The 23,596-nt window shown below is 42.0% G+C and overlaps 1 protein-coding gene and 2 pseudogenes across 1 annotated transcript; 2 read left to right on the top strand and 1 right to left on the bottom strand.

The window, feature by feature from the left end:
- Window positions 1–1,122: 1,122 nt before the first annotated feature.
- On the bottom strand, window positions 1,123–2,708 carry LOC114082946 (nuclear receptor subfamily 5 group A member 2 pseudogene; annotated as a pseudogene).
- Window positions 2,709–7,250: 4,542 nt separating this feature from the next.
- On the top strand, window positions 7,251–10,741 carry LOC114079003 (granzyme B-like; annotated as a pseudogene).
- A 9,480-nt stretch (window positions 10,742–20,221) lies between these two features.
- LOC139704612 (mast cell protease 3-like) lies at window positions 20,222–21,842 on the top strand. Its single transcript, XM_071607401.1, has 4 exons — window positions 20,222–20,283; window positions 20,738–20,876; window positions 21,045–21,302; window positions 21,671–21,842. The coding sequence occupies exons 1-4, from the start codon at window positions 20,222–20,224 to the stop codon at window positions 21,785–21,787; spliced, it is 576 nt and encodes a 191-aa protein (XP_071463502.1). The 3' UTR covers window positions 21,788–21,842.
- Window positions 21,843–23,596: the final 1,754 nt, after the last annotated feature.

Raw genomic sequence — 23,596 nt, 5'->3', positions numbered from 1 at the left:
GATAGGGAATGCTCAGTGGCAACTAGAATGAACCTTGTGTCAATCAATCTATCCGCTTCTCCTTCCTTTTCATTTTCCATAGCTTGACATACTTCAGTTTTTATTTTCAACTACTTCAGACTGTGACTATTTGACATTCCAGCAAAAGATTAATGCTGTATTTTTTAATGAACTACAAACATTTATGATTAAAAGGATGGATATGGCCTAACAAGCCTTTCAGCCAGAAATTCTTATGAAGTCCAACAGTGCCAAAGCCACATTTCAGCAAATGTGAAATTTCAGCAAATTTCAGTAGCAGAAATAAGATCTAACTTGCTTTAGCTATGGAGCATTTGCTTTAAAAAATTGTAGTCATTTCCCTTAATATTCATGAATGCTTATATAAGATAGAAGAGGGATACTGCCTGCTCTTTTTAAAAACATGAACACATGACAAAACAAACTTGAGAACATATTTAAAATCGCAAGCTGATATATTTATAGACTGTTCTTATTAGCTGTTTGCAGGTCTAAGACATAGACATTTGGAATTCATGATTTAGTAGAGCTACTACTGGGCGTGGCTGAGCATAGATCCCTTTGTACAGACTTGGTGATCACAGGGCAGAAGGTGCGAGGCCTTCCAAGGAAGAGAGAGGGGCTGTTTCAGTTTCAGCTGATGCATTCTTGAGAATTGTTTCAGTTCAGCTTCAACAGGGAGGAATTCTGTAAGCTCAATTCCCCACTGTATAAGCCTAATTAATAACACACATTAGTTCCTAAATTTCTTCATAGTGGAGATCAGTTTAAATATACAAGAATTGGTCTGCCCATTTTTATTCTGACATAGTTTTAGAATCCATCTTGAGTTCAATCCACTCTGTTACAATGTCTTTCACATGAATCCTTTGGGGACATGAAGCTTTGATTCACAGTTTGCAATAAAAATACCCTGATACATCATTTATTTGCTATTAAGTATTTGATTATTATGCCTTTTTAAATTCAGTATTTTTAACCAAGTTTTTTAATTTGTCTTGCTTGGAGCAGTTCAGAGTATTTTTTTTTTCTCTTCCTATTCTTTCCCCCACCCCTCAAATCTCTTTGTGTTCAGGAAGCAGAACTCCTAGGTGTGATAACTTAGGCTCTTTTTGCATGCAACATTTCTATGAGAAGGTTATTGTAGGGCACATCCCGTTCAGGTGCTTATAGTAGAGGTATTCCTTAGCCTGCATGGTGATCGCCCAGATTTCAGGTGGTCGCAGAAGTAGCTGCCCAAACTTCTCTGTTTGATGGGGGTAGTTGCACATGGTGTAGTACAGCAGGGCGGAGTTGACTTGTTCCTGAACACCTTTTACCAGCTGGAAGTTCTCAAGGTTTTTGACATCCAAACTAAAGAGCACCAAGAATTTCAGATACACAAACTCTCACTGATCAAACTGTAGGGAGCGAAGTTTTGCCACTAGGTCCTGTGCATGACTCATGAGGTTGTTGAGGGTGGCCCCAGCTTGTGATGCGATTATAGAATAGTCCACTTGTTGCCCAGTAACCAGGAAAATGGATCCTTCCTTTCCATGCACCATTTGTCGGTAAATGTGGTCGAGGATTAAGAGCTTACTCCAGCAATTCTGAAGCAGCTTCCTTCATTTGGTCATCAATCTTAAATTCTCTGACAAAGATACTACTCCTGGCCCACTCAACAATGGAGAAGAGGGTTTGATCTGCCATTTTGCACACCAGCCCAAATGTGCTCAGCTTTTCGTGCTTGCTTTCGGTTAGCCTTCTCTTGCTGCAAATAGGTCATGATTTGGGCTTGAACTTGAGGCTCATCAGGCTCACACTTCAAAGTTTCCAGTATCAGATGTGGAGTGCTTGCTGGGGAGCTTGTCTGGTATCTATCCATATAGGAATAGCCCATTATTGACTCAGGTAAGCTGGTGTACAGGTCTGGGTATTCAGACTTGATGGCCCGGCTAGAAAGGTGGCCATATGCTTGGTAGCCTTGCAGGCTGCCATGAGGTGGCATTGTCATGCTAATGGGAGATGTTACAAAGGGACTTCTGTCATAGTCTGTAGGAGGCAAGGCAGCATGGTTCAGAGGTAGGCCTTTGGAGTCAGAATGGATGTTCTGAATGGCAGAAGAGATGGTCAGGTCAGAGGGCATCGCTTGGATCATCTGAGACATGACTTCCAGTTGAACTCCTTTGGCTTGGATGAAGGCTTTTTTCTGTTGCTTCAGGGCCCTGTCTCTCTTGTACATTGGTCCAAACTTATTCCTTCCTCCACACATTCGATCAGCCCTTACCGCTTCTAGCTTCATTCCAACACTTAGACATTTTTGAAATCCACAGCAAGGACGTTTTCTCTGTGTTTTGTCAATTTGGCAGTTCTGGTTTTCTATACATATGTACCTTTTATTATTTTGGACTGTTCGCTTAAAAATCCTTGCAACTCTCACAAGTGAGAAGCCTGCAATGGTACCCAGACACTTTATCTCCACACACAGGACAAAGCTCTTGGAGATCTTCATCAGAGGAGTAATTCACCATTTTAAATTGAGACACTTGCATGTTTTCCAGCATCTGCCCCTGTTCCCCATGCAATCAAGCCAGTCCCAGGGCTTCCATCTCTGCTTTGAGCAGCATGACAAGGCAGCCGAGGGCCGGAATGGGGAGTCAGTATCAGTCCTGAAGCCCAGCAACCTCCCTCTCCTGCCTGGTTGACTTCTCTCGTGTATCAGAGAGCAGCCCCTTCCAGCCCCAAGGGTGACGGTGCTGGGAAGGAGGGAGAAAAATCTTTACCACACATACCTCAGATGAGCACTGATCTCCAGGATATATAAAGAACTCAAAACAAATTTTTAAAAAAATCAATAAATGGGCTAAGGGACTGAACACTTTACAGAAAAAGAATTATAATTGATCAACAAATATATGAAAACATTTTCATCATCTCTAGAAATTAGAGAAATGCAAATCAAAACTACTCTAAGATTTCATCTCACTCCAGTCAGAATAGCCATTATCAAGAATACAAGCAATAACAAGTGTTGGCAAGCACGTGGGGAAAATGGTACACTCATGCATTCTTGGTGGGATTACAAATTGGTGCAGCCACTATGGAAAGCAGTATGGAGATATCTCAGAAAACTTGAAATGAATCCACTATGAGACCCAGCTCTCCCTTGGTTTATACACAAAAGAACGAAAAGCAGCATATGACAGCGATGTGACAGCGATGCAGCCCTCCTGCAGCTGCTCAGTAACAGCTGCTCAATTTACAATAGCTAAACTATGGAACCAATCTAGGTGCCCTTCAACAGATGAATGGATAAAGAATCTGTAGTACATAAACACAATGAAATATTACTCAGCCATAAAAAAAGAACAAAATTGTGGCATTTACCAGTATTGGATGGAACTGGAAGTTATCATGGTAAAAGAAATAAGCTAATCTCAAAAAATCAAAGGCCAAATATTTTCTTTGATATGCAGATGCTAATTTCACAAACAAAGTGGGTGGGGACAGCTATGGTCAAGGAAGAATATAAGTACTTCAGATTAGAAAAGGGGGAATGATGTGAAAGAAGTGGGAAGCAAATAGGAAAGATGGTAGAAGGAATCAGACTTTACTAGACTGCCATCCCCGACCAGCAAGGGTGACTAAACTAAAGGTCGTTAGAGTGAAATTCCTAGGATACCAAATAAAACACAGACTCACACTTTACCTTTAATTCAAGCTTCATTCAGGACAGCTCCTCAACTCTCAGCCTCAAGCCCCCCAAACGGGAAAGTGAGGAATGTCATGAGAGACTGGCGAGAGAGAGCTGGCACATTTGGAAGTGAATTTTTATTGGGGGGACCCTCATTTTTTCGAAATGCCATCCAAAAAAGGTCTAGATAGGCAGGGTTTACAAGGACAGGTAAGGTAATTCGAACCCTGGGGCTGTAAGAGGCCACGCCTATGCATGAAGACACATTCTGCTACTTCCAAGATCGGGGCAGCCATCTGGGGCCACTTTGAATGTGCCCAGATCACTACAGTAGTGACCAACAGAGCCTCTACCAATCAGGGAAGGAAAATGCTGGTTACTCAGCGCAATGGCCCCCCACACTAGACAGTGCTCATATATGATTACGTGACTAATGTAATTCTACATCATGTATAACAAGAAGAATGAGAAGTTATGCTCCATACATGTATGTCAAAATACATTCTACTGTCATGTGTAACTAATTAGAACAAATTTTAAAAACAAGAGTAACAAGTATAAATGCCAGTATACAGATTCACACTGAAGGAGTCACACACATCCAGTTGGACTGCTCAGAAACATAATCCCCGTCATTACTGCACCCCTACCATACAGAACAACATGAATCAGGGAGGCTCCTGGGGCCTGGGAAAATGGAAACATGGCTCTAATATTCAGGCCATTATGGTTACTATTCCCATCCATGTCCCCAGTGCCACCTGGGAATGTCTTTGGTGGGAAGTTCCTTCTTGGATATGGTGTGTGTAACTTTTTGTTAAATAAAGGTATGCCTATGTGGGGCTAACCCCACAGCCCTGGATCAGGGTCTGTCCATTAATATGGGGCACTGGAAGTTCAGCACAAGTTCTAGCTCTAGACTAATGCCCCCTTGTCCCAAACACACACCACACTACACTCTTTTTAGACATGGAGTAAAATATCTCTCTTCAGTTATGTAACTCTCAAAAGTATGCCCTTTTCCATCCCATTGTGTACAAATCATGCTGCCACACAAGCACATAATGATCTTCTATAAGGAAAGAGCAATGAATGTCACACAAACTCATATTTGGGGCTGAAAAAAAATTCCTGCATCTAAGACATGCTAGGACCAGGCTCCTGCACTGGAAAAACAAAAAGGGAAACACAGAAGGAAAAGTAAATAAAAAATAGTATTTAGAAAAGCGACTTGGTCATATGCCTACATATCCAATTTAGGAGTTATATCTACATTGAGGAAATGGTTCTGTGGTTTCAATAACTTTGAAAACCATTGTTGTAAGCCTTCATCCTCCTCAGGGAGAGGAAGAAGAAAGGAATGTCCAAGGGTAATGACTGACCAAAGTTGTCACAAAAGGTGGGATAGACCTGGACCAAGCCCAGGTGCCCTCACCACCATGGCAGAAAGGGACCTTAAGTGTCTTCTAACGCCCAGCCTGGGGTGGCTTCCCAGCATCTCTAGGCATGAGATGAGTTGCTTTCTGCTCAGAAACCTCCCTAGAGAGAAAGTCTCTGCGCCCTCCTGCAGCTGCTCAGTAACAGGATTTCACAGCACCTTCCTCTAGTAGTAGAAACCACCCAGAGGCATAAGTGAGTGGAATCCGAGGCAGATTAGAACCTTAAACTGGCTGATTCCTTCCCCTCTCCTTAGTCTGAGAAAGAATCCCAATCCTCTCCATTTGAGGAGAACACCTTCCATTGTCTCACCCATTATATCCAAAATATGGAACAGCTATTGAAAACAATTGAGCAACAAATGTAGCAATTATGGTAACTTTGAAATGGATTTTATGTTTTTACAAGTCTATTCTTTCATGAAAAGTCACAAGTAAATGCTTAGGGCATTCTAATACACACATATAAATGCACATGCACACATAGAGAGCATATATAAGCTCTAGATTATTATTTACAACCTATTTTAATATACCCATGATGCGTTCATTGAAATAGTCACAGAACTGAAAACTTGGGACTCAATGGGTTAAACTCTAAGATAGGAAATGCTTCCCCACTTCCCCATTCCTCCTTTCCTCCAGGCCCACTGGAAGTCAAATCCCAGCACAGCCAAGGAAAGATGTGCAACTTGGTCCCAGTAGCACACAGATCCAATGGAATACAAGGTCTGCTCATGTGTTTGGGGATTGTGTGTTGGTGTAATTCTGTTTCCCAGCCCAACGCCATACTGCTGCCAGCACCAGTCTTGACTCAGCTACAGAACTTACAGGACTTCTTTGGTGTACTGTCTTTCATCCAACACTACTTTTTACCAACAAACATATTTCACCATAAGAGAAGTACAGAAGTAGGTTCATGTGCCATATCACCCAGAAGCAGCTAGACTGAGAAAATTGTGAAAGAGTCCATGGAAGATAACAAGGACAGATGACACCAGACCACCACCTGTGAGATTGGGATGCTGTACTCTGGGAGGTAGTGTATGCTTTAAGCCAGCAGTAAAGGTATGCTTGTGTTTCCCCACAGCTAGAATACATGGTTCCAAAAACAAAGGGGTGCTGGTAAGAGTTGCCCCTTTGACTCTCACATGTAATGGCTCACACTCAAGCAATTTTGCGTCTATCTCCACAATCTTGGTCTTTGTGGACCTAGAGGTCTTAATCTCTGAGAAATAAGTGGATTCCTATGGTACCTGGGTGATTGGGACTGACTTCCAGGAGAAAGGGATTCAAAATAAGTGAGGTCAGAAAAGATGAATAAAGCACAAGGATGGAAAACCACTGAGACTCTTCAGCAATTAGGGTCAAAATCACTGCATCAGGTGAAGAATCCTACCAGGGAGGATATCTGAGGTAAGAGTCTTCTGAACAGCTTCTTAGAAATCACATAAGACCCCTTCTCATAATGGCTTTCCAGCCTTCATGGCCATGGACCCTAAAACTTCTTCTTAGAGAACTCCCAAGAGAGGAAAAATTCTTAAAATTACCAGGCTCCCTGCTGTCACAATCCAGCTGAGACCAACCTATTGCTGGCTTTCACCCTGTCATTGTGGTTTTGAACCACTGAGCTCTTGGGCAACTGAGGCACACCATCTTCAGCATTGCTCGCACCCCACTCTGCCCATCCCTCTAACCACAGCCTCTCCATCTTCTCTATTTACTAACGTTTTTGTATCCTCTGCCATAGCCAAAGAGGCTCATCTCCATTTATCCAACTCTTACACAGGAAAGGGTTTCAACAAATGATCATCCTGAAGGTCAATGAAAGCCCAAGAAATAAATACTTTCCTGGATCTATCACAATGACGTGCAGATTCCTGAGTCCCAGGACCCACTATGGCCAATGTAACACTTCTAGCAACCCTAACTTCTGACCACAGGTTCCAGTTTTTTGCTTTTGTGGTCAGCACTGAATCAAGAGTGATGGGTGGTTAGGCTTGGCCAAATTATTACTCAACCATCAGATCTTGATCAGGCAGTGATGGAAGGGTGAGATCATCTCAGAGGAAAAAGCCCCCACCACACCAGAAGAGAACACTGGGAGTTTAAAGACCAGGAGGACGCACCAACCTCTTTGACCAGAGAGGACTTTCTGGGAAGATGAAGCCACTCCTGCTCCTGTTGGTCTTTCTTCTGTGCCCAAGGGCAGAGGCAGGTGAGTGACTATCCCTAAGAACTGAGGCCCAACCCCAAGCTCAGCCCTGCTCAGATGCTGCACCCCACCGTCCCGGCTCAGGTGCACCTCCAGCAAATTTCTGCATAGTAAGGTAAACCTCACCCAAAGACTAGCAGGTCTCATGGGGATGGAAGCACAGGGGAGGAGCAGGGCAGAAGGCTGGTCTCCCTGAGAGCCACTGGGAACCTTCCACTTCCCCAGCCCTACCTTTACCATCTGGAAAGCAGGTCCATTCACGAACACATGACAGTACAATTACCAACAGGAAAGAATAAATAACTAATTCCCCAAGAAAGGGAAATTTATAGAAAGGGGCTGGCTTCTGTAATCAAGGTAAAGCCCATTAATTTTTTAACCAAATATTTTAATATCTACCCTCAATATCCACCTGCTTATCCAAACTTTATCATTCTCACACTGCACAGGAATGCAGCCAAGGACCCATTTGATCTCAGAGTCATGGGCATTCTCATCCCTTAACACTTACATGTGCCTTGGTTCAGCCCCGTGTTCTCTCAGGTCATTTTCAGTTACAGATGGGTACAATGACTTTGTCAGACCCCATCTTCCCTGGTGCTCACAATCTCACCAGCACTGCCCCTCCAAACCTCAGCCACAGGATTCTCAGGAGCCATTCCCTCACATAGCCAAGACCTTTACTGGGCACCTACTTGGTGTCTGGCTCCAGCAGACAAACATCAAACACAACTCAACATTCTGACTTTATGCGCATTACCCAGTAGGAGCTCAGTGGGACCTAAGGGGGAAACAAGAGGGGAAAGAAGACTGGGACAATTCAGAGAAAGGACTGACCAGGATCTGTAGGGACTTTGCTACTTGTTCCAAACTTAAATCCTGTCAGTCAACATTGATGGCTGAAGCAGGAATTACAGAGCTAGGACTACCCTGCTGTTCATCAGAGGGAGTATCTGAGTCTTTGGGTCACTCTTCAAGCCAGGAATGCTGCCAGGTACACACTCAGGGACCCATGTTTGTTGCTGCTGGCTACTTAGACCCTGCCTCTAGGGCTTAAGAGCCAGGGTTACATGGCAAGCAAGGAGATCAGGGGCAGGGCCAGAAGAAGGGAGCATGGAGAGGGTCTTTGGTAAGGTCAACTTTCTGCTTGATGAAAGTGCTTGAGGACACAAGCCAGGCACCCAATCAGACACTTTATATTAATGCTCCTAAAGGAGGATCCAGTAGAAAAACTAAAACAGAAGCAACGACAGAGAAGACACCAATCAATAATAGTGAGCAGAGGGTGAACAGTGGACATGATAAAGACAGGAGGAAATTCCAGAGACCATAAAAAGAACAAACCAAAACTCCCACACCAGATACCAGCACTGGGGCATTTCTCTTCAGAGCCATCTCTCTGTCCCTTTGTCCATAAACCTGCTGCTTGCTTCATATATCTGTGTCCTTTTCTTCAATTCTTTGATGAACAAGGACAATGAACCCCGCACCCCTAGATGGTAACACCACCACACTCAATCCTTCCCTCCCTGGAGTTGATCCCAGTCTCCTCTTCTTCAGCCTTTGGCTCCATGAGCACCAAGGGCAGGACAGAACCTTTCTTTCAGGGAAAATCATCGGGGGCCGTGAAGCCGTGCCTCATTCTCATCCCTACATGGCATTTCTTCGGATCAAGACTCCAACTAAAACAAAACGATGTGGGGGTTTCCTTGTGCGTGAGGACTTTGTTCTGACAGCAGCCCACTGCTGGAGAAGGTGAGTTCACACATCTAAAGAAAACGCCACAGGGAATCCTCTCCTTTGGGCCTGAAGACAAGACTCTGTGGAGGGCAGGTAAGCTATGGGGAGAGAGGAGCAGGTCAGTGCAGGTGGCTTGTTATACAAAAGGAGAATGTGGATCAAGGCTGGATGGAAGGACGCAGCTTTTTCCCAAGAGCCCAGAGTGCACATGTGAGAATTTCAGAGTCTCACCTGGAGACACCTGAGCTCTGTGCATGACTGAGCACACTCCATCTGCTCCAGGAACTGCACCAGCCCTGGCTGCCAGAGACACTCAGCCCAGAGTCCTGTTCCCCTACACGTCCTCCCAACTCCACCCTGCCCTGCCCTGAGTAACCATTTCCTTCAGGGATCCTGAGCTTTATCCCCTGTGACTCTACCTCCCTGTCTGCTCTAGGAGCAGATCCATCACTGTCATCCTGGGGGCCCACGACATCAAAGACAATGAGAGGACCCAGCAGATCATCCCTGTAAAAAAAAGCTTTCCCCCACCCAGATTACAACAGCAACTATTTCAATGACATCATGTTACTGCAGGTGAGGAATGCCATTCCAATGGGTCTTGCACACTTTAATCCTGGAGGATTAAATCTGCTGTCCTTCTGTCCAACCATCCTTCCTAAAATGAAGGCTTCACTTGTCCCAATGCCATGAAGAAGGCAACCCCATTACTGTCTGGAGATTTGTGGACTATTTGTTGAAAAAATTGCCTTTATCTACCTTCAGTTGGAAAAGAAGGCCAAGCTGACTGCTGAGGTGAGCCTCCTCAAATTACCCTCAAGAAAATCCCAGGCTACACCAGGGATGGTGTGCACTGTGGCTGGATGGGGACTCATTGGCCAAAATATATCCACAACAAAACTGCATGAGGTACAGATTGAAATCCAAAAGGACAAGGAATGTGTCTCTCATTTCAAAAAAGTATACAACTCCACCATCCTGATGTGTGTGGGGAATCCAAAGGAGAACAAGACTTCTTTTAAGGTAAGTCACCGGCTTTAACCATTCCCTGCCTTGGGCACAGCAGAGTTTGAGGAGAACCAGGGCAAAGGGAACAACTCATGCCCCTATGTACTCAGCCTTTCACCAATTCAGTCTCTGGTCCTGGGGTCAGTGGAAACTGAATGTCATTGGTCACTTCATGGAAATAGACTTACTGGGGGAGGAGAGGCCTTAGTCAACTGGAAGGAGTAGTCAGGATCAGTCTGAGGACCCCCGCCCCCGGACTGAATGAGGACTGCCCTATTTCTGAATTCACAAACAAAGTGTCCACCCCCAGTGGAGAGGCCGGGGTGTGAGAATTGGAGGAGGCCAGCTAATGGTGTTTTCTCTGCCCACAGGGAGACTCTGGGGGCCCCCTTGTGTGTAAAAACGTGGCCCAGGGCATTGTGTCCTTTGGGGAAAAGAAGGGGATACCTCCACATGTCTACACCAGAATCTCAAGCTTTAGGCTCTGGATTGAAAAAACAATGAAATCCTTCAAACTCCAGGGGCAAGACTGAGAGGCCTCCAGAATTGATCTTCATCTTCTCTTGTACAAAGGCCCAAAGTACACTGGGTAGAGGAGTAGAGGGGACACTTCCAGGTGCTTAATAAACTTTCATCTCTAGAACAGAAGTGCTAGATTCCTCCTTTCTTCACCAGCATAACATTTTGTAAGGTTCTGATTGCATGTCCAGCAGGATCTCTTCACATTTATGATTTCTTACATGCTTCCCCTCAAGCACACTCCACCTTCCACCTCTAGAATATAAAACCTTGCTGTGTTGATACTGGCTCCAAATAACTGTTCAATGCCAGCTCCCTGCCACAGGTTGAGTTTAAGCTATCCAGGAAAAAAAAAAGGACCTTCTCTAGACAAAACTCATTCCTACAATGCCATCTTACATCATTCTGTCCCTACACCCTAACCCTACCTTGCTTGGGCCACTATTAAAACACAAAAGACCCCAGATTTATAACGGGAATTGTATTTCCCACCTGGTAGAAAAGGGTAGGACCCTTTTGGAAAGGTGTGATTCATGCAGGGCTCCCTCTCCAAATCAGCACACCTGGCAGCTTGGAAGCATGAAGACTTTCAAGAAAAATATTCAGTGTCCCCAGATGCACCTTAAGTGTCTGTCATGGCCCTGTCATGGGGCCAGAGCCCAGTGCAGTGTCTGGTCTCCCGTCAGCCCATCCTCCCACAATCCCAAAAGATCTTCCATCTTAGTCTGAGCCAGCTTCTCTCCACCTCCCATGTCCAGGTTCCATGGAACCCTTTCTATCTGTGTTCACCAAGATTCTCATCCTTAATGGATCTTGAGCACTAGCTCACCTTCTGCCCCATTCATGAAGGACCAGGAACCTGGGAATGTCCTCAGAACTCTAGTCCAGAGCTTTCACCTGGTCAAGGCCATGTCAGTCCTCCCATGCAGAGGATTCTTGCTCCTGAGCTCAGAGCCAAAGACAGGTCACACTCAGCAGCCTGATCCCTTGCAGGCTCTTCCTTTGGGTACCACTGAAAGCCTGGCCTCTGGACCGAACTCACTGATTGGTACCCTGGACTATATTGTCCATCAATGTGAGAAAGTCTGCCTCTGTAGCAGGACAGAAGCAGTATTCTGCCATCAACCAATACATCAGTGCTAATTGGGCAAATACTTCGTGCCAGGCAACAGGATCCCTGCAAATCAGCAGTCATCATGGAATCCATGTGGTTTATCTGATTTGCATGTCACTTCCTTCTGTGGCTTTCCAGGCCTGGATCTAAGTTTAATTTACAAAAATCAAAGGCATGTGCTTGTCAAGATAATAAAACTCATTTGAATTGTCCTGACGTTACATGGTACACTTTTTGAGCACATTATCACAGCAGACCTAAGAACTGCTGTTTATGAGGTTTAGAGGAAATAGAGATTTTCTAGTTTGTCAGTGCTTAAGAGTACTACCCTGGGGTTGGGGTTGTGGCTCAGTGGTAGAGTACTCACCTAGTATGCATGAGGCGCTAGGTTTGATCCTCAGCACCACATAAATATAAAATAAAGATATTGTGTCCACTAAAACAAAAAAATAAATATTAAAAAAAAGAGCATCCCTCCCAGGAGGCAGGAGGAAGTTAGGGAGGAGTACTAGAGTGGAACATGCCTATCTTGATTTAACTATGGCATGGAAAAGGAGCTTGTACAGAAACTCAAACATGGAACATATTCTATCTTTTTCTGAAGTCTGGGGTCTAACTTTAAGCCTGGGCCAGTATGAAAAGTTACCCTAGTTATTACTAAGACCTGGCCACACCCAAAATTGAACCAAGATAGGCAGGCTTAGGTATGCTTAAAAAAATGTAAGCTTCCTCTAATCTTTTTTTAATATATTTTATTGCAGCTTTATACATAGTATGTGGGTTCATCTGACAAACTCACACATACCTGAAAATCAATTTTGGTTCATAGTGCCAACCCTGTCACTCCCATCTTTTTCTTCCCATTCTCTCCTCTCCCATTTGCCTTCTTCTATTCTATTTGATTTCCTTTTGTTCATCTATTAATTAATTAAATTTAATTAGTAATGGTTATATTTGATTAATTAGTATAATTAACTAAATTATTAATTGGTATAATTGATGTGCTTATTATATTTGATTGGTTCTTTATAATAGCTATTCCTCCCTCTGTTTTCCTTAATTTTACTCTAGTTTCAGCACAAGAGAGAAAACATTCAACATTTGGATTCAAAGTTTGGCTTATTTCCACTTAGCATAATATTCTCCATTTCCATCCATTACTGACCATAATTTTATTCTTTTTTATGGCTGAGTCAAACTATACTGAATATATATACCATAATTTCACAATCCATTCATCTACTGACAGGTATTTGTGTTGATCCCAATATTTGGCTATTTTGAATTGTGCTGCTATAACCTTTGAGGTGATTGTATCGCTATAGTGTATCCATTTTTTTCTTTTTTCTTTTTTTAGTTGTAGTTGAACACAATACCTTTGCTTTATTTATTTATCTTTTTATATGGTGCTGAAGATCAAACCCAGCGCCTCACACATACTAGGTGAGTGCTTGATCACTAGCCACAATTCCGGCCCCAGTATATCTATTCTTTTCTTTGGGAAAATAGCAAGAAGCAGGATAGCTGGATCTATCCCTAGGATTGGGTTCTATCCCTAGTTTCTTGAGGAGTCACCATACTGCTTTCCAGAGTGGTTGTACTGGTCTGCCATGCCACCAACAACATACAAGTGTTCCTTTCTGCCCATAACCTTGCCAACATTTATTGTTGTTCATATTCTTGATCATTGCCAACCTCACTAGAGTCAGATGAAATCATAGAATAGTTTGGATTTGATTTCCCTGAGTCTAAAAATTGGGAACATTTTTTCATATATTTGTTGTCCATTTGTTTTTCTTTTTTTGAGAAACTTCCATGTGTTCTTTTGCCCATTTATTGATTAGATATGTTATGGGGGTGGGGACATTGTGTGTTAAGGCTCTGAGTTCTTTTTATATTCTGGATATTAATCCCCTATTGGAGGATTAGTGGGCCAGGATTTTCTCCTATTCTGTAAGCTCACTCTTCACACTCTTAATCATTTCCTATTCTGTGCAGAAGCTTTTCAGTTTGATGGCATCTCACTTTTGAAACTTGATTTTTTTTCTTATTCACTGGGGGTCTTATTAAGGAAGTTGGTGCCAGCAACTACATGCTGAAGTATTGACCCTATGTTTTTTTCCAGCAGTTGTACAGTTTCTGGTCTAATTCCTAGTCTTTGATCAATTACAATGTGAGCTTTGTGCATGGTGTGAGAAAAAATCTAATCTCATTTTTCTTCAGATAGTTATGGCTGAGTCAAACTCCACTGAATATATATATACCAGAATTTCTGAATCCATTCATCTACTGACAGGTTTTGTGTTGATCCCAATATTTGGCTATTTTGCATTGTGCCGCTGTAACCTTTGAGGTGATTGTATCACTATAGTGTATCCATTTTTTTTTCTTTTTAGCTGTAGTTGAACACAATATCTGATGGGATGCCAGCAAACTGAAAAGCTTCTGCACAACATAGGGTTTCCATTTTTAACAGGCTGTCTTTTCTCCAAGAGGCATTTTAGGTGCCTTTGTAAAATATCAGACCGCTATGGGTATGTGAATATCTCTCTGGGTCTTCTATTCTGCTCCATTGGTCTTCATGTCTATTTTATGCCAATACCAAGCTGTTTTTGTTACTACAGTTTTGGATTTAATTACAGATCAGGTATTGTGATACCTCATGCTTTATTTTTCTTGCGTACTATTGCTTTGGCTATTCTGGGTCTCTGATTGTTCCAATTGAATTTAAGAATTGTTTTTCTAATACTGTGAAGAATTATTCACTGGGGGTCTTATTAAGGAAGTTGGTGCCAGCAACTACATGCTGAAGTATTAATATTTTGATGATGATTGAAATGAATCTGTATATTGCTCTTGGTATTTTGGCCATTTTGATAATATTGATTCTGCATATTGAAGATGGCATGTTTTTTCATCTTTTAAGGTCATCTTCAATTCCTTGCTTTGGTGTTCTGTATTTTTTATTGCCAGGCTCTTTTCCCTCCTTATATGTGCTTTTAGTTAGATTAATTTTTTGAAGTTACTATGAATGGGATTATTTTCATGATTTCTTCCTCAACTGAATCACTGTTGGAGTGATGTTGAAGTGATGGGGGGTTCAGCAATTGTCAACTGTTAAAATAATCATAAACTTTATTTTGTTTTAAAGAAAACAGCAGGTGTCAACTATATCATCCACAGCAGTAATGATTATATCAGCACTAATGGAGGTGGCCAGAGTTATATAAGACAATTAGTTCTGAAAGATGGTAAAAATACACTTTGGGGGGAAGAAAATACATTGGGAAATTAGAATGAGTGCCCAGTTTCAAAAAGTGAACAGAGAGAATGCAGAAGAGATGTAGCATGTGATGTTTATGTAAGACAAAGAGGAAAAATTGAAGCAGCAAAGTATTGGGAGAGAGGGAGAGAGAAAAATAGAATTTGGCCATTAGCAGGAGAAGGTACGAGAGAAAGAGAATCGAAGATATGAAAATAATACAAACCAAGCCAAAATATATAATAAAAATCCTAAACCCTCAAAAGATAATATTACAGAAAATTATATTTGAAAATACTCAAAATAAAGAAAAAAATAAGTGTATGTACTTATGTTCCTCACCATCAGCCAGAATTCACATGTATGCATGCAAACACATAAACACACACACGTAAACACATGAGACATATTATAAATAAATAAATAATAATCCCAAAAGGAATGAAGGAAATATCTCCACTGAGATGGTCAAAATAGTTGACCATATTGGGTGGTCACTGCCCCTTTCCAACAATCTTTGTTTCTGTTTCTTCTTGAGCTATGTGCTGATATGGCAAGGGTTGGAGATTTTTGTGTTGCTCTATGGTTGCCGATTGGAGCAGATTAAGATTGAAGCTGTTTGATATAATATTCAGCTTCCCTTCTCACCAGTGTGAGTTGAGATGGGTTAGGATGTACTGTCAGTTGCCATTGTGTCCATTTGAACCAGTTCAGTCCACTCCACTAGAAACCCGTGCCTAATAGAAGAAAAAAAATAGATCTAAATCTTCATTATGTTGGCCTAGGATCTGAACTTCCTTAACAATACTCCTAAAGCATAAGAAGTAAAATCAATAAACAATAAATGGAATGGATTCCAATTAAAAAGCTTCTTCTCAGCAAAGTAAACAATCAATAATGTGAAGAGAGAGCCTATGTAATGGGAGAAAAACCCTACTACATGAACCTCTGATAAAGCATTATTCTCTAGAATATATAAAGAACTCAAAAAATAAAACACCAAAAAAAAAACAAATAACCCAATTAATGGGCTAAGAAAAAGAACAGACACTTCACAAAAGAAGAAGTAAAAATGATCAAGAAATATGGGAAAAAGTGTTCAACACATCTAGAAATTAGAGAAATATAACTCAAAACTACTCTAAGATTTCATCTCACTCCAATCAGAATGGTATTCATCAAGAATTCAGGCAACAATAAATGTTGGCGAGGATGTGGGAGAAAAGGTACACTTATACATTGCTGGCAGGACTGCAAATTGGTGCAACCATAATGGAAAGCACTATGGAGATTCCTCAGAAAACTTAGAATGCAACCACCATTTGATCAGTTATTCTACTCCTCGGTTTATACACAAAGGACTTAAAATCAGCTGTAGTAACAGTGATACAGCCACATCAATGTTTATAGCAGCTCAATTCACAATAGCTAAACTATGGAACCAACCTAAGTGTCCCTCAATAGATGAATGGATAAAGAAAATGTGGTCTGTATACTCAATAGAATATTACTCAGCTTTAAAGAAGAGTGAAATTATGGCATTTGTCAGTAAATTAATGGAGTTGGAAAATATCATGCTAAGTGAAAGAAGCCAATCCCCCACCAAAAAAAGGCCAAATGTTTTCTCTAATATGGAGATACTAATACACAATAAGGCGGGGGCCACTAGAGAAGACTAGTGTTACCTTAGACTAGGTAGAGGGAAGTGAAGGGAGGGAAGGGGAGGATATGTGGAAATAGGAAAGATAGTAGAATTAAATTAAATTTTATATATATATATATATATATATATATACACACACACACACACACACACACACACACACACATACTTTTTGAGAGACTTGAGATCAAGATGTTCCAAACTGGGAGTTTTTCACAATGGCAGAATAGAGGCCAGCACATTCCTGGCTGCTTCGTGGCACGAAATCAAGAAAGCAGACAGGCAGCTAGCTTCTCAGCAAGTAAGGAAATGGTAAGTATCAGGGACATTGTAAGTCCACAGTGTAGAAACTCTAGCCTAAGATCCATACTACTAGAAAGATAGACACATAAAAACATGAAAAATCAATGGAAAATTGTTCCAGACAAACCAAAATACTCCCATAACAGAATCCAGCAACACCACAGTGGAAGGAATGTTAGAGAAGGAGTTTAGAATTTGAAGTAAATGACAGTATAAGGAATGAAAGCAGGAAAATACAGGAAGTGAAAGATAACTTGAATAAAGAGATGAACATTCTGAAAAACAACAAAGCAGTAATTCTAAAAATAAAGAAATCAATTAAAAAATTAAAAATTTTAACTGAAAAAAAATCATTAATTTAAAGAGAATTTAATTGAAGAAATCTTTAATTGAAAAAGACTAGATCACTTGGAAGACAGAGTTTGAGACAAAGACAAAATATATACTCTAAAAAACAAAGTAAACTGTGGAGAAAATATGTTAAGAGGCCATGAACAGAACTTTCAAAAATATGGGATAACCTGAAAAGACCAAATTTAAGATTTATAGGGAAAGGTGAACACACAGAGACACGAATGAAAGACACAAACACAATCTTTTCAATGGAATAATATCAGAAAATTTTCCAAACCTAAAAAGTGAAATGGAAAATCAAGTACAGAAGGCAAATAGGACTCCAAATATACAAAATTCCAACATACCAATAATGTTACCATGACTATGAAAACACTAACATACAGATTAAAGATAGAATCTAAAGGCTGCAAGATAAATATTATAGGTAATATTTAGAGGAAAACCAACATGGATCCCAGCTGATCTCTCAACCCAGCACCTCAAAGCCAGGTCTTAGAATAATGCATACAAAAATCTGAAAGAACATGAATGCCAACAAAGAACCCCATATCCAACAAAATTAAGCTTCAGTTTGAAGACAAAAAAAAACTTTCCATGAAAAACCAAAGTTAAAGGAACTCACAACTAGAAAGCCTGCACAATAAAACAATCTCAACAAAATACTCCATGAAAGAGAAATGGAAAAAAAAACTGTGGGGGGAGACTAGCAAACAGAGGAATTACATTACAGGAATAGTCAATCAAAGGAGAAACTAATTCAGATAAAAACAAGAAATGAATGGGAATACAAATCACATCTCAATGATAACCTTGAATGCAAATGGCCTAAGCTCATCAATCAAAAGACATAGAGAGATTGGACTGGAAAAAAAAGACCCAACAGTATGCTGTCTCCAAGAGACTCACCTCATAAGCAAAAAAAAAAAAAAAATCCATAGACTGAAGGTGAAAGTATGGGAATAAAACATATCACTCACATGGATCACCTACACAAGCAGGGGTTTCTATCCCCATATTAGGTAAATTGGACTTCAAGCCAAACTTAATCAGAAGCATAAAGAAGCACTTTTCATACTGCTTAAGGGATAATACATCAACAAGACATAACATTTGTAAATATCTATACCCCAAACAATGAAACATTTATGTACATCCAACAAATCCTTCTCAATTTCAAGAAGCAAAGAGATCACAACATTATAATACTGGGTGACTTTAACTCATCTCTCTCACCACAGGATAGATCCTCCAAACAAATACTAAAAACAAGAAAAACATAGAACTAAAAAATAAATTAATATTTAGACTTAACAGACATATAGAGAATATTTTGTCCATCAAAGACTAAATACACTTTATTTTCAGCAGTAGATGGATCCTAGTCTAAAATAGAAGGTATCTTATGCCAGAAAGCAACTCTTAACAAATACAAAAAAAAATACAGATAATAACTTACATCCTATCAGATCATAATGAAATGAAATTAGAAATCAAATATATAATAAAAATACCAGCCACTCTAATACTTGTAGACTAAAAAGTATGCTACTGAATGATAGCAATTACAGAAATGCAAATGGATAGCTTCTGTAATCAAGGTAAAGTTCACTAATTTTCTAAATTACTTAAAATCTACCCTCAATCTCCACTTGCTCTTCCAAACTCTGTCATTCTCACACTGCACAGGAATACAGCCAAGGACCCATTTGATCTCAGAATTGTAGGCATTCTCATCCCTTAACACTTACATGTGCCTTGGTTCAGCCCCGTGTTCTCTCAGGTCATTTTCAGTTACAGATGGGTACAATGGCTTTGTCAGACCCCATCATCCCTGGTGCTCACAATCTCACTAGCACTGCCCTCCAAACATAAGCCACAGGATTCTCAGGAGCTATTCCCTCACACAGTCAAGATCTTTACTGGGCACCTACTTGGTGTCTGGCTCCAGCAGACAAATATAAAACATGACTCAGCATCCTGACTTTATGTGCAGAACCCAGTAGGAGCTCAGTGGGAACTAAGGGGGAAAGAAGACTGGGACACTTCAGAGAAAGGACTGACCAGGATCTGTAGGGACTTTGCTGCTTGTTCCAAACTCAAATCCTGTCAGTCAACATTGACGTCTGAAGCAGGAATTACAGAGCAAGGACTGCCCTGCTCTTGGTCAGAGGGAGTATCTGAGTCTTGTGGGTCACTCTTCAAGCCAGAAATGCTGCCTGACAAACACTCAGGGCCCCATGTTTGCTGCTGCTGGCTACTTAGACCCTGCCCTTAGGGACATGTATAAGGGCTTGAGCATCCAGGGCTACATGGCACGTGAGGAGACCAGGGGCAGGGCCAGAACAAAGGAGCATGGAGAGGATCTTCTGGTGAGGTCAACTTCCTGCTTGATGAAAGTTATTTTGGGCAAATGGAGGGGACCTATCAGACAGACACTTCTGTGCTTATGCTCCGAAGTGGGGGATCCAATAGAAAAACTAAAAGAGATGTGTGTACCAATGGGACACCAATCAGTAATAGTGAGGAGAAGGTAAACTTCAGAGACCATAAAAGAACAAGAGAAACTCTACCACCAGATTCCCAGCTCTGGGGACATTCTCTTCAGAGAAATCTGCCTGTTGCTCTTGCAATAAACCTGTTGCTTGCTTGCTCTCTCTGCATCCTGTTTGTCAATTCTTTGCTTATCAAGGCCAATGAAACCCGCACCCCTAGATGGTAATACCACCACACTCAATCCTTCCCTCCCTGGAGTTGATCCAGTCTCCTTTCTTCAGCCTATGACTCCATGAGCACCAAGGGCAGGACAGAACTTTTCTTTCAGGCAAAATCATCGGGGGCCGGGAAGCCGTGCCTCATTCTCATCCCTACATAGCATATCTTTGGATCAATACCACAGAGAAAACAAAAAAAATGTGGGGGTTTCCTTGTGTGTGTGAGGACTTTGTCCTGACAGCAGCCCACTGCTGGAGAAGGCAAGTTCACACATCTAGAGAAAACCCCACAGGGAATCCTCTCCTTTGGGGCTGAATACATGAAGACCATGGTGGCAGGAAAGCTCTGGGGAGAGAGGAGCAGGTCAGTGCAGGTGGCTTGTTATACAAAAGGAGAACATGGATCAAGGCTAGATGGGAAGGAGGCAGGTTTTGCCCCAGATCCCAGAGTGCAATTGTGTGAAATTCAGAGTCTCACCTGGAGAGAGTCTCTGTACATGATTGTGCATGTTCTGTACATGACTGAGCATACTACAACGCTCCAGGACCTGCACCAACCCTGGCTGCCAGGAATCAAAATGAAGATATACTCAGCCCAGAGTCGTCTTCCCATGTAGCTTCTCCCAACTCCAACCTGCCCTGCCCTGGGCAAACCATTTTCCTTCAGGGATCCTGAAGTGTATCCCCTATGACTCTACTTCACTGTCTGCTCTAGGAACAGATCCATCACTGTCATCCTGGGAGCCCACGATATTGATGAGCAAGAGATGACCCAGCAGGTCATCCCTATAAGAAGAGCCATCCCCCATCCATATTTTAAAAGAAATTCATTCAATGACATCATGTTACTTCAGGTAAGGCATGCCATTCCACTGAGTCTTATACAGGTTAATCCTAGAGGGTTAAATCCTCATGGCCTTGTTTCCATTATTCATTTCCAAATTCACCCCTTCACTTGTCCCCATGACTGTGTGGATTTTCTGGAGTGTTGGTTGATCAAAATTCCCTTTATCTGCCTTTAGTTGGAAAAGAAGGCCAAGCTGAATGCTGAGGTGAGCCTCCTCAAGTTACCCTCAGTACATTCCCAGGTTACACCAGGGATGGTGTGCTCTTTAGCCGGCTGGGGACCTATTGACCAAAACATATCCACAACAGAACTGCATGAGGTACAGCTTGAAATCCAAAAAGACGAAGAACGTCTCTCTCATTTCAAAAGACCATATGACTCCACCACCCAGATTTGTGAGGAGAACCCAAAAGAGAAGAAGAATGGTCTTCAGGTAAATTCACCTGCATTGGTTATTCCCTGCCTTGAGCACAGCAGAGTTTGAGGAGAATCAGGGCAAAGGGAACTACTTATGCCCCTATGTACTCAGCCTTTCACCAATTCAGTCTCTGGTCCTTGGGAATCAGTGGAGACTGACTGCCATTGGTCATTTCATGGAAAGAGACTTACTGAAGGAGGAGAGGCATCAGTAAAACTGGGAAGAATAGTCAGCGTCAGGCTGGAGCCCCCCAAACTGAATGAGGACTGCCCTGGTCCTGATTTCATACACACAGCCCTCTAACAGTGCCCACACACACCTGGGGAGTGGGTGGTGTGGGATTTGGAAAAAACTAGCTAAGGGCAGCCCTTCTCTGTCCACAGGGAGATTCAGGAAGTCCTCTTGTGTGTAAAAACGTGGCGCAAGGCATTGTGTCCTATGGGAAAATGGAGGAGACACCTCCAAATATCTACACGAGGACCTCAAGCTTTCTGCATTAAGGTCCTGGATTAAAACAACAATGAAATCATTCAAACTCCAAGGACAAGACTGAGAGGCCTTCAGAATTGATATTCATTTTCTCTTGAACAAAGGCCCAAAATGCACTGGGTGGATGAGTCGAGGGGAGACTGCCAGGTACTTAATAAACTTTCATCTCTGCAACAGAAGTGATGGATTCCTCCTTTATTCGCCAGCATAACATTCTGTAAGGTTCTGATTGCATGTCCAGCAGGAACTGTTTACATTTATGATTCCTTACACGCTTCCTCTCAGGCAAACTCCACCTTCCACCTCTAGAATATAAAACCATGCTGTGTTGATACTAGCTCCAAATGACCTGTCCCAATGCCAGCTCCCTGCCACAGGTCGAGTTTAAGCTACCCTCTCTAGACAAAACTCATTCCTTCAGTGCCATCTTACCTCATTCTGTACCTACATTCCTACCCCACCGTACATCAGGGCCAGTAACACAATACAAAAGAACCCATATTTGGAAAGGAAATTACATAATTCCCACCCTAGTGGTAATCGGTAGGAGCCTATTGGAAAGCTGTGGTTCATGCAGGGCTCCCTCTTCAAGTCAGCACAACTGGCAGCTTGGAAGCATGAAGACATTCAGGAAGAATTTTCAGTGTCCCCAGATGCAACTTGAGTTCTGTCATAGCCCTGTTGTGGGTCCAGAGTCCAGTGCAGTGTCTGGTCTCCTGAGAACCCATCCTCCCATAATCCCCAAAAATTTTCATCTTAGTCTGAGCCAGCTTCTCTCCACCTCCCATGTCCAGGTTCCCTGGAATCCTGTGAGGATCCAAGCACCCTTTCTATCTTTGTTCATCAAGATTCTCATCCTTGATACATCTTGAGCACTAGCTCAACTTCTGCCCCATTCATGAAGGACCAGGAAGCAGAGAAAGTCCTCAGAACTCTAGTCCAGAGCTTTCACCTGGGTCAAGGCCATATCAGTCCTCCTCATGCAGAGGAGTCTTGCTCCTGAGCTCAGAGCCCAACAAAGACAGGTCACACTCAGCAGCCTGATCCCTTGCAGGCACTTCCTTTTGGCCACAACTGACAGTCTGGTCTCTGGGAAAGAACTCACTGATTAGTACCCTGGACTATAATGTCCATCTATGTGAGACAGCCTGCCTCTGTAACAGGACAGAAGCAACATTCTGCAAAGCAGTAGTCATCATGGAATCCATGTGGTGTTTCTGTGGCTTTCCTGGCCTGCATCTCAGTTTGAAATTTACAAGAATCACAGGCATCTTCTTTTCAAGATAATAAAACTTATTTGAATTGTACTGATGCTACATGGTACAGTTTTTGAGCATATTATCACAGCAGATCCAAGAAGTGCTGATTATGGGGTCTAGAGGAAATAGAGACTTTATAGTCTGTCAGTGCTTAAGGGCATTCCCTCCCAGGAGGCAGGAGGAAGATGGGAAGAAGGACCACAGTGTGAGCAAGTCTGTCCTGATTTAACTTTGTGGCATGTACACAAACTCAGACACGAATCATAGTTCACATTTTTCTGAAATCTGGGGTCTGACTTTAAGCATGGGCCAATGTGAAAAGTAACCCTAGTTATTTCTGAGGCCTAGCCACACCCACAATTGAACCAAGATAGGCAGGCTTAGGTATGCTTGGAAAATGGAAGTCTTCTCTAATCGTTTTTAATTTTTTTATTTCAAGTTTACAGTGATACATTGTAACTGGGTTCATCCTGACAAACTTACAAATACATGAAAATCTATTCGGCTCATAATGCCAATCTTTTCACTCCCCTCTTTTACCTCCCATCTAAACTCTTCTCT

The sequence above is a fragment of the Marmota flaviventris genome, chromosome 2, assembly GCF_047511675.1.
Source record: "Marmota flaviventris isolate mMarFla1 chromosome 2, mMarFla1.hap1, whole genome shotgun sequence".
In the NCBI taxonomy this organism is placed as follows: Eukaryota; Metazoa; Chordata; class Mammalia; order Rodentia; family Sciuridae; genus Marmota; species Marmota flaviventris.
The sequence above is the reverse complement of the archived record's forward strand: the minus strand, read 5'-3'. Positions and strand labels throughout refer to the sequence as shown.

What these genes read in the sequence shown, in the direction of transcription:
- LOC139704612 (XM_071607401.1), top strand. Translation starts at nt 20,222, where the DNA reads ATGTGGGGGTTTCCTTGTGTGTGTGAGGACTTTGTCCTGACAGCAGCC. An exon ending in GCAGCCCACTGCTGGAGAAG is followed by an intron (nt 20,284 to 20,737) that starts GCAAGTTCACAC and finishes TGTCTGCTCTAG; the next exon opens with GAACAGATCCATCACTGTCA. An exon ending in AGAAGAAGAATGGTCTTCAG is followed by an intron (nt 21,303 to 21,670) that starts GTAAATTCACCT and finishes CTCTGTCCACAG; the next exon opens with GGAGATTCAGGAAGTCCTCT.